The 12,057-nt window shown below is 32.0% G+C and overlaps 1 protein-coding gene across 3 annotated transcripts in view; it reads left to right on the forward strand.

Annotated features, from left to right (window-relative positions):
• LOC127734694 (antiviral innate immune response receptor RIG-I-like) overlaps positions 1–12,057 on the forward strand; it is a 161,064-nt gene that overhangs the window by 127,407 nt on the left and 21,600 nt on the right. Inside the window, exons 9-10 of one of the 3 annotated variants that reach the window (XM_052244686.1) lie at positions 2,288–2,404; positions 7,205–7,330. The exons of the other annotated variants lie outside the window; for them this stretch is intronic. Coding sequence (XP_052100646.1) covers positions 2,288–2,404; positions 7,205–7,330 — 243 coding nt within the window. The remainder of the gene's footprint in view (positions 1–2,287; positions 2,405–7,204; positions 7,331–12,057) is intronic. 3 annotated transcript variants of the gene reach the window in all.

Genomic DNA, 12,057 nt, shown 5'->3' on the forward strand with positions numbered 1-12,057 from the left:
AGATTTAAGGAGTGGTGTGATGTGGTCGTACTTCTTCTTCCTTGTAATGACCCTGGCTGCTGTGTTTTGGACTCGCTGTAAGCTTTGCTATGTTCGTCCTATTATCAAGTGCTTTGAACACGAGATGAACTTGTGTGTCGTCTGCATAACAGTGATAGCACATATTATGGCGTTTACATATTCCGCCAATTGGTCTTGAGAAAATGCAATAAAGTTTTGGTCCCAGGACCGATCCTTGAGGAACACCAAATAGGAGACGAATCTCATTCGAAAGAACAGAACCAACAGCGATTCGTTGAGTCATCTCGAGATACGACTTCAACCAACTAAGTGCTGTACCGGTTATCCCACAAGAGTATTCCATACGCTTTATCAGAATAGAATGACCGATAACATCGAAAGCAGACGTTATGTCTAGCATTAGTAAACAGTCGTTATCAAGTGCAACAGTGATGTCATGATGCACACGAAGTAATGCTGTCTCAGTCGAATGACACGCACGGTACGCTGATTGTACATTGGCGTGAAGAGAGTTTTACGTATGATGGTTTTCAAGGTGAGTCTCAACGACCTTTTAGACCACTTTGGATACAAACGGAAGATTAGAGACTGGTCGATAATTTTTCAACACCTCTTTGTCTAGACCAGCCTTTTTTCAAAAGTGGTCGAACAACTGCCTCCTTGAAAGAAGGCGATACAAAAACACTGCTCCAGTGACAAGATCACTATCTTGGTGATGACGGTAGCTAAACTGTTCAAACAAGGTTTTAATATCTTTGTCGGAAGTGGATTTAATTCGCATGATTTGGTTGGAGCTTTCAAAATAATTTTACGTACTTCCTCTACAGATGCAGGTGTAAAGAAGGTGAGTGGTTGGCCTTCAGATTTTAAATCGTATTTGAAATCTTCATTCTCATAAGCAGACGATTCATTCACTTAACATAGGTTGGTCTTTATTGTTTCAATCTTTCTTAGGAAAAAGTTTCCGAATCTATTTGATAGTTCAATTTCACTGTGGTAAGACGGCAAAATCTCATCGTTTGTGTTTCCCATTAGACCGTTTGTGAACTTTAGCAGTTTCTTTTGATCGTGTCCAACTTCAGAAATTTTATTTGAATAATAGTCCGTCTTGCATTTGAAGAGCAGTTTGCTTGTGCTGGAACAATGTTCTTGTAAATCTGTTAATGAACTTCGAGGTTTGTTTTTCGCATGTGTCGCTCAGCCTTGCGGTGGTCTCGCTTAGCAAATCGCAACACATCATTGTACCACTCTGGGTTTGGTCGCTGAGTGATCACTTTTGATTGTTCTGGAGCATGCCTGTCGAGGACTGATCGAAGCACTGAGTCTTACGACGCGACAAAATGTTCAACCGAAGTATTTTGCTAATTTAGGAGAAGAGAATTGTTTATATCCATTTCGATATTTTCAATGTTTATTTCTTTGATCTTCCGAAAACTCACGGACTTTCTTTGTTTCGGTGGTTTAGTGATATTAAGTTCACAAAGCACTGCAAAATGATGTAGCGAGGAAATGCCTTTGCCATCACAGATTTGCAGATCCTCAATTGACGGCACTCTAGCAAGAATGGAACTATTCTTCCTACATAAGATAATGTCGAGTGTGTGTCCACGGATATGCGTAGCGCCGACAACGTGCTGTACGAGACCATGGTCGCTAATAGTTTCTTTAAATTTACGAGTGTCACAATTATTCTTATCGTCGAGATGGAAATTCAAGTCCCCAGTCAGAATGATTTCTTCGGGAATTTTGACAATGTAGTCACGGAAGTCTGATCACTCCTCAAAAAATGTCGAATTTTTTAGTTGATTTTTCCTATCTGGAGGAGGAATATAGATCACATAAAGCCGAACTTGATGATTTTGTGCACTTACACAGCATTCAAGAAGTTCAAAATGTGTGAACTTCTTCTTTGTTTGCGGAATACGTTTGATAATCAAGTTTGATTTATGTACGATGGCAACACCTCCGCCTTTTCGATCCGATCTTGCAGCATGCTGAATATCGAGTTAAGTTGTCTTTCTTTGAAAATTGGTTCAATACCTTTGTTCTTTCATTTATCACATGCTTTATTAATTAAATAGATGGTACACCAATTTAGTTTAAGATATTTTATTGTTTTCGGTCGTTATTCTCCTTATTTCATGCAAATAATAATCCATCCAAAAAGCAAACACCTAAACAGTTTTTCATATTTTTGAATTTAATATAGTTCTATTTCGTATGCATAAAGCTTTAACTATTTTGAAAACATTTGTATCTTTTGCAGATCTAAACGCTCAAAGTTCTGCCTTACCTGACAGCATGGATGTTCATAAGACACCAGAACCTACTGAAATAGTCATCACAAACACGGAATATGACACACAAGAAAATTACATGCCTGGTAAAATCTAACTTAGTATCAGAATTTTGAAATCCATAATGTAACTAGAAATTAAGAGTTATGGTCATCACACAAATAATGGTGTTTAACAATAAGCTATTTTGCCATGTTGGGATAGAAAAAAAAATAACCTTTGTTAAGATAGCTCAGACCAACTCTTAAAATATGATAAACTGAAAATATTTGTACACGTATTATATATGCTACACACATTTTGAGCAATACTAAAATATTTAGTGATGTGTTAAAACAAACTGTCATTTGTATAAAATAAGATATTGCGATATGATTGCCAATAAGACAAAAAAATCAACAGACCCCAAACAAGGTGGATGTAAGCAACTATAGGTTACCATACGGCCTTCCACAATGAACAAAACCAAAACAAAAAAACAGAAAAAAGTGACAAAAGGACTCGACATGAAAAGTTGTAATAATTTAAACGAGAACAACCTGTGGCCTGAATTATGACAAAAAAAATACAGAAAATCAAATATGACAGGCCATAGCCATTTACAATATCTGAAATGCAGGTTCTTGACATTGGACAGGCATTTCTTGAATATGGCGGAATTAAACATGTTAGCGAGTGCCAAAGCCATTCCCTGATCCGGGACAGTGGTGAAACAGCACAACATCGGAACAAGATGTTAAGATCGTTTGGACAGGATTACACTCACCAAAGAACAAAAACACAACTAAAAAATATAAAATAACAAAATACATAGTGTATCGATCCCAGGTTACTCACAATTACTAAACATTATTTTGTAGCCAATATCAGCTAATTAATAAAACCAATATTATACATCCAACAGATTTAGTACAAAGACGTTATCAACATTCTAGAAAGGCACTACCTTTTACAATGCCAAAATAAATTTATCAACTGGATGTAGGCACTAAGTGTTCATCGCTGTAAAGCAATACATATCTAGTTATGACTCAACTTATATATCAATAATAAAAGCAATGTTAGTATAGATAAAGACAGTATTAAAAGATCTAACAACAGTTGTATACAGATAACGTGTAAGAATTATATTATTCAGAGATAAAATAAGCTTACATGGATCATATTTAAATTTACGGACTTAAGATGTCATAATGTGTTTTAGCAAGGTTTCTACTGATACAGACAAACTTTAAAATTTAATATTTGTTTCGGTGATAGAATCAACTAATGTGTGGTAACGACTACTTCCCCTAATACTGTACCAAGTATACATAGAATACGTTCCAGACACGGGAATAGCAAATGTGTTGGGAAACTCACATTCCACAAAAGGAAACTATATAATCGGGAACAGTGTGGATAAAACTAAAATTTCACATGAATAATTCCAAACTATATGTCATATGAAAATAAGGAGATGTGGTATGATTGCCAATGAGACAACTATCCACCAAAGTTCAAATGAAGTGGATGTAAGCAATTATAGGTAACCGAACGGTCTTCAACAATGAGAAAAACCCATACCGTATGGTAGGCTATAAAAATAAATATATTAAGCGTAATATCAATGCTTTCCAACCTATTGCTACAAGATCGTAATAAAAGACCATCTATTTCATCCCCTATTTTCGTCAGTTCAGGAAAATCCTGAAACACAATATGTTTCATTACAGTCCATCCCATTCCGTTTTGCCTAAACAAATTACTTTAAAGTAAACAATCAACTAAGTCTATATGTTCCTATCTGGTCAAACATTCTACGCCAGAAAAAGAATGAATAGTAGCGGTCTAAATAAAAATCTTTTTGACAGAAACTTGATACAATCCCAAAACTCTCTTTCGTGGGGAAATTGATGTAATGAAAATTAATTACTAAAATGCCAAAAATTCGAAATTTATACAATGTTATTTGTATTTACTAGCACAGGATCGATACCGCTGCTGATGGGTTTTTAGTTCCCGAAGGTATAATCAGCTCAGTAGTTAGTGCTTCATCACTGACATGATTTATAACATATTTTTCTAAACTTCCCCGTTGATAGTTCAAGAAATTACTAAAAAAGTAAGGTTGACCTCAGATGAATAGGCTATTGCATTATCATTTAGCTTCTACCGTCTATGCTTATTTATACATCAATGGCTTTTAAATGTTTTCATTTGGAGTTCCTAATGAAAATAAATCCTGAAAAGCGCTTCATTCACAAGAAAATTTATACAGAACTATTTTCATTCACAAGAACCAGGTCAACACCACTCCTGGGGTACTTTTATAGTTCCCTATAGTGTCATCAGATTCACTGTAAGTTTTTACGGTACTGATATTACATATTTATTAGAAATGATATGATATATCAAGAAATTACCAAATATTGCCAAAAAACACCTGAAACAAAAACCACAAAGCAAAGAAACAGCGCTTTAATTGCTGTTTTTGATAATAAAGAAACCTTGGACCAATACTCTCATATCAGTGCAAGTGTGAGGTTGCTCCTAGAACCGTTTATCAACAAATTTCGAATTCTATCTGGCAAAAAAAATAACAACTAATGTCATTTTATGCTAATTGAATTTAATTATCCAGACAGGAGGAGAACTCGTAAATTCTTATAAAAATAAACACGTGATGAAATGCTTCCAGTCCGAAATTTATAATATACCAAATTGCAGCAGGAGGAGTCAATAATTTTCATGCAATAATAATCTTATGTCTGACAAAACATTTTAAATGACTAGAACCGATAAAACCTTTTCAGCTCGTATTGTTGGACATTAAATATCCCGTCTTTAGGTGAAATACTACCAAATCATAGTACGTCACATCCAGTTTCATACGAAAAAAGGTAAGAAAAAAACATTCATTTGTGTTTGACAGTGGTAGGAAATATACCCTGCATTTCATTGCAGAAAAAAAATCTGAGTCATAAACATATATTATGGGTGTTTCAAAGCACCATCTTTTTTTATTTGGTATTTCTATAAAATAATTTGGAAACTTGAGGTGACATGGTTACTAAAGCCTGTAAACAGGTAAAGAAGGGATGAAAATATGACTGATTTACTTCCGGTGATGGTTATTATCGTATATGCAATGTAATAGTATGTGAAATTTTCACTGTAATACTGCACAGTATAAAACTTTATTTCAAGTATTTCTTGATTTGAAACAAATAAAAACTCTGTTTTTGAAAAATGTCAATTAAACAAAGACTAATATGGGAAAAAAATTGTGGTATTACTCTTTTAACGATGGATAGAATATCGGAGCGAAGATGAAGTTCTCTGTATGTTTTATAAAGAGTATTGTGTTTCTGGGCAATTAAAATAATAAAATAATCATGATATTATCATATTAATCGAATAAATGATTATTCGAAATAAGAGATCAAAGATCCAAAATTGTTAGAAGATACCAATAAGTTAAGACCAACGTCACTGTAATAATTTTTGACGTTCTTATTGATGAACGTATTTAGTGGCTACATATTTTCTCTTGATAAATATTTAATTTAATTTTGTATGCATTATTTAAAATGAAAATATTACTTCACAAATCGTCTGCGTCCGAAAGACTCTTCTTGAGTGATTTTATAAACTTGAATAATGTCAGAACCCATTTGGATTTTTTAAAGTTTTAAATTGATAAACTTTAATAAGTTTGTAACAAAACAAAAAAAAGCTTACATGGATCGTATCAAAATTTACGTGCTCTTTAAATACAATCATCAGAAATAGTAAAATGTGATATCCCGTTTGCAATAAGGTTTCTGCAGCTTCGGCCAAACTTCCAAACAAAATCTATGTATATATGCTAGAATATTTTGATTTATAGTAGCACAATTCATGATAACTAAGTCTGTATTTTATCACTGCGGTACTGATCTGGTAAAATATTTCATGCAGGAAAATCGTCAAATATTTGCATGTTATAATTGCCACTAGACGTTAAGCAAATATCATTCAATCAATTATACTAAATAAGTATAAACTTAAGCGATCTTAAAAAAAACAATTGCTAAACTGTGTTAGTGGGGAAATAGAAACAATGAACATTATATGTAAATTGCCATAGTATCAATATACAGTATTAGGTCAAAGTGTTTCACATATCCTAAATCCCTCTTGTTATTTCATATAAAAACACATACATAGGTATACTTGGTCATCAAATCAGAATTCTCACAATAATTTAACTTATGGCTTCGATAGACTATTAAAAGATCAACAACACTTTCAATTTAAGGCTGTGCAAAACATTTTAATGAGTAGCACTCGATTCTCATCGACAATATATTGTCGATTTTCGTTCTCTCTTCATTCATTTTTTGTCTCCGTTTCTTTTATAACACTGTCGTTGTATTATTACTTTCTGCTTTCTGATGAAATGTTTTATGAATATTTAATACACATGAAACATTAATTAATGCTCTTTATTTAGTTTATTATATTCACTGTTGTTTAACGTGCATATTCATCTGCTTATCAGCATGTAAATATAACTTAGTGATTTTGTGTTTCAACTCAGGAAAATTGGATGTTTTTTGAAGCACTGCTCTCTTTTACCTTATCCCAATTTTCGAATCATTTGTATACTTCGGACTTGTCTATACTAGTAATGTTTACATGACGAATCTTTGAATGAAATACACCAACATTAAACACTTAAGATCTTATAAAAAGGGTACTACACAACCAACTAACATTTTGAAAGAAGAAATATTTAAAATGCTGTGTAGACTGAAAAAATAAATAAAAAAAGCCGGATGAAACATGTATTTTTATTCTAACCGCTTTATTCGTTTCATCGTACAAACCGAACATATTAATATCAATGTCAACATTTACAGGCGCTCAAGACGTCAATCTTGATGACCATTGGAGAAAATTAATTATGGAGTTGTGCCGCGAACCAATCGTTAAGAATGTGAGGCCATCTGGTTTATTAGCTCATTTAGGACCAATCTTCAGTTGGGGTATGTTTTTTATTATAAAAATATGTAATCTAATAGATGTAATAATAATCTCACAGACAATGTTTTAGCATTACCGCTGTCATTATAATGGAAAATACATATCATGGTTATCAAGTGTTTGCTTTTTAACACTACGCGCATATTAAACAAACCAAAACTCAAAATGAAAAGTTGCAGCGCTTGTACTACTGTTTTCATCTTAAAGTCAAAGTAAGACCGTCAACATTGGACATAAACACTCGTCTCAGTGCAAGTAAAATTCCGCCCGTAACACCAGATATCAACAAATAATGAATTTTAATCTGGCAATGTAAATTTATCAAAAACTGTCATACAAAGCATATAAATTAGAATCATTAGAGGAGAGGAGTACTTGTCATTTTTTTCAATTTTCAAGATGTGGGGAAAAGATTTTAGTTCCAGTTTAGGTGTGGAAACATTAACAATATTTATGCACTAATCCTCTGATTTTTCTGCAGGCACCAACAATAAGCTACTAGGACTTTCTACATGGAGTAGTTCTCTGAAAAAGTAAAACATCAAAAATACCGACCTCCAAGGAAAATTTTAAACGGAAAGTCCTTTATCAAATGGCAAAATCAAAAGCTCCAACACATCAAACGAAATGCTAGAAATAATGGGGATATCGAATAGATCAAAAGTACAATGTTTTTGTAATGAGAGATCAAAATATTTAATTGTATCATTTTTAATTGATGGTTTTGACATTTGTAAGCAGGATACACAAAATACCAATACATATCCCAGCCTCATTTAACATAAGAAGAATATTAAACCTTGATTTGGTTAGAACTTTTTAGTTATCTGAATTTTGAAATATATACATTTCCTAATTTTTAATTTATCCATTTAGGTTGCATATCATCTCTCAATAAAGAATGACCATTTTTTTATGTGAGAAAGAAGAAGAAAACAAATTTAATTAAATAAAATTCATAGAACTTTTAATTTTAGTAGCAGCAAAAATATGCCCTTATTAAGCATACATTGTAGCTAAAAAATAGTTTTACATTTGTTATATTTCTACAAATGACTATGAAGACATAAATATAATAATAAACACAAAACAAAAACATTTATACAAAAAAAAGGTAACATTATTTAATATATAGTATGTACATGTATGGTGATGTGGATAAAAACTGAAAAGTGAGACTAAATAAAGTAATTCCTAGTTTTTTTAATAAAAATTATTCTAATCAAATCAAATCAAATCAAATCAAATGTATTGTACAAAAAACAGGCCTCCAGCCCACGGTACATTTATAAATTCACAATTTATAATGTCAACTACAGTTTAATAAGAAGATATATTAAACAATACAACACAAACATATTACACATATTAATATATATATATACATATATCAGCAGGGTTTAAGAACATCAGTTGTTCGACCTGTTAGTCAAATGCGTTTTGTTAAAATATACTTTTTCACTTTTTTGGTCTTTTGGAAAATGTTGTTTGTGCTGTATTTAGACCCCTCTAACAAGAAATTTGTTTTGCATGCACACGTATTAAAATTGCGGTTTTTATTCAACGCAATTATAGGTTTGAACGTTGTTTTCAATTTAGACTTATATATATATATATATATATATATATATATAAGTACGTCTGAACCAGTGACAACTCTACAACAAATTTATCCATCGGATCACCAGCAGTGATGATGATACATGGTTGTGTACATTATGTGTATACAACTCGTCTACACATCAGCCCAACAATGTTAGATCTGTAAATTTGCTTTCGCAAATTTTTAGTTCTTCCCTCGCCGGAATTCGAACTCATGCTACTGAGATATCGTGACACCAATTGGCCTGCACTGTATCCATATATATATATATACAAGTCTAAATTGAAACCAACGTTCAAACCTATGATTGCGTTGGATAAAAACCGCAATTTTTATACGTGTGCATGTAAAACAAATTTCTTGGTAGAGGGGTCTAAATACAGCACAAACAACTTTTTCCAAAAAGATAAAAAAAAAGTGAAAAGCATATTTTAACAAAACGCATTTGACTAACAGGTCGAACAACGGATGTTCTTAAACCCTGCTGACTGCCATTGGCGATTGCCAAATAAATTGATCACCGTATGTAACATGAATCTTAATTATTAATTTAATACCAAACAGAAAACAATAAACTTGCGGAGAAGATGGTATACCGCAAACATGAGGTGCAAAAATTTGTACACCATATCCGGATTTCGACAATTAATGTCTCTTCAGTGATGTTAGGGATCGAAACGGTATTTGGAAGGCCATATAATTTACCTCAATTTAGGATAGACTCTTCAATTTTACAGAGTCGAAATAGGATGAACGGATCATATAATTCGAAGTAAAATATAATACAAGCCCAAACGAAAAAATATAAACAAGTCTAAATTGAAAACAACGTTCAAATCTATGATTGCGTTGGATAAAAACCGCAATTTTTATACGTGTGCATGTAAAACAAATTTCTTGGTAGAGGGGTATGAATACAATACAAAAAACTTTTTCCAAAAAGATAAAAAAAAAAGTGAAAAGCATATTTTAACAAAACGCATTTGACTAACAGGTCGAACAACGGATGTTCTTAAACCCTGCTGACTGCCATTGGCGATTGCCAAATAAATTGTTCACCGTATGTAACATGGATCTTAATTATTAATTTAATACCAAACAGAAAACAATAAACTTGCGGAGAAGATGGTATACCGCAAACATGAGGTGCACAAATTTGTACACCATATCCGGATTGCGACAATTAATGTCTCTTCAGTGATGTAAGGGATCGAAACGGTATTTGGATGGCCATGTTTACCTCAATTTAGGATAGACTCTTGCATTTTACAGAGTCGAAATAGGATGAACGGATCATATAAACCAGAATGAAAAATAATACAAGCCCAAACGAAAAAATATATAAACAAGTCTAAATTGAATTTAATTTGCAAAATGTTTTAATAGACCAGTATTTGTAATAAATTAATTTGTTTATCGAGTATATTCATTTTTATAAAGTCACAGTGACAAAACTTCCTCTCTACAGTATTTAGCTTTTTTTTTTAAATACAGCAAGATTTTCCAAAGTAATTACATTTTTAGATCTAAAAATACTTATTATTGTGTCTTTGTTACAATTAATTTGACACCATAATGGTAAAACATTTCTCCTTATATCAGCCAAAATCGGACAAAACGGAATTCATCTTCTATTTCATTTGTATTACAAATTTTACACAACCTATTATCCCTTAGTTGATTTTCATGTCTACCTTGTTCTATAACAAACTTATGGTTTGAACATAAAATTGAAAAAAAATCATATCTTAGGTTATATGAAAGTTTCTGTATATTTTCATTTATACGAATGTAATCCTTAACTTTTGAGTAAAATGCACATTTTGATGAGTTACCAATGTAATCTGACCAAGTTTGTAAATTTTCATCTTTAAGTCTCTGTTTGAATAAGTTCATAAACAGTTTTGTATCTCCCACACCTTGATTTTCCAATGCAACACCAAATCCATTTGAAAATAATAGTCTTTGCACTTTAGAACACCAATTTATACGTTCATTTTCATTCATTTCAAACATCATACGGTAGCATAATTTTAGTGGACTGCTATCATCCATGCATTGTAAATGAAGAAAATATTTTATAGGTTTACACACATAATTTACATATAGTTCATGACGGCCACATTCACCTCTTGCTATATGATTATTAGTCTTTTTGGCCCATTCCTAGTAACCATTTACAAAATTTGTTTTAAACAGTTTCAATGTCTTTCACTTTATCTGTACCCCATAATTCTGCACCATAATAAAGAATTTGAGCAACCATAGAGTCAAATAATATGAATCCATGATTTATATCTCTAGTTCCAAGTTTACACATACACTGTTTTATCATGTTCAGAGCTTTTTCACACTGCATTCTTAATGTTTTGCAACAGCAAGTCTATTTCAATCTATTGGAAAAATATATTCCTAAATATTTATAATAACTGACAACTTTTAAAAGTTCATTTTTGAAGTACCACTTCTCGTTTTTAGACAATTTACCTCCATTTTTAAATACAACAATATTTGATTTGTCCATGTTTGCAGTCATATTCCACTTTTCATAATACTTTTCCAAACTGTTTAATCGTCTCTGTAGATCAATTGGTGTATCAGCTATAAGCGCAAGATCGTCTGCGAAGAATAGAAGCATAACGTTATGAAAGTTCTCATGTATGAAGATGCCATTTCCACCACTATTCTCAATTTCAGTTGCAAGTCCATTTATATACATTGCAAACAACCATGGACTTAAAGGACAACCTTGTCCCACGCAAGAATTACATGTAATAGTTTCTGATAATCCATCAGTTGTTTTTACTTGTGCTTTGACATTACCATAAATATTTTTTAATAGCTTTATCATTCTACCATGTAAATCTTTACTTAACAATATATAAAAAAGCTTTGAACGATTGATGCCATCAAAGGCTTTTCTAAAATCAGTGAATGCACAATACAGAACACCCTTTTCTTTGATAAATATTTCATAATAATACTACACAAAAGGAAAATATTATCTATTGTGGAGTAACCACTGCGAAAACCAGCTTGTTCTTCTATTATATGCTCGTTCAAATCTGACCATAATTTTAATCTGTTACAAATACTCATAAAAGTTTTACTTATTACACATAAAAG

The sequence above is a fragment of the Mytilus californianus genome, unplaced genomic scaffold (assembly GCF_021869535.1).
Source record: "Mytilus californianus isolate M0D057914Y unplaced genomic scaffold, xbMytCali1.0.p SCAF_3, whole genome shotgun sequence".
Classification (NCBI taxonomy): Eukaryota; Metazoa; Mollusca; class Bivalvia; order Mytilida; family Mytilidae; genus Mytilus; species Mytilus californianus.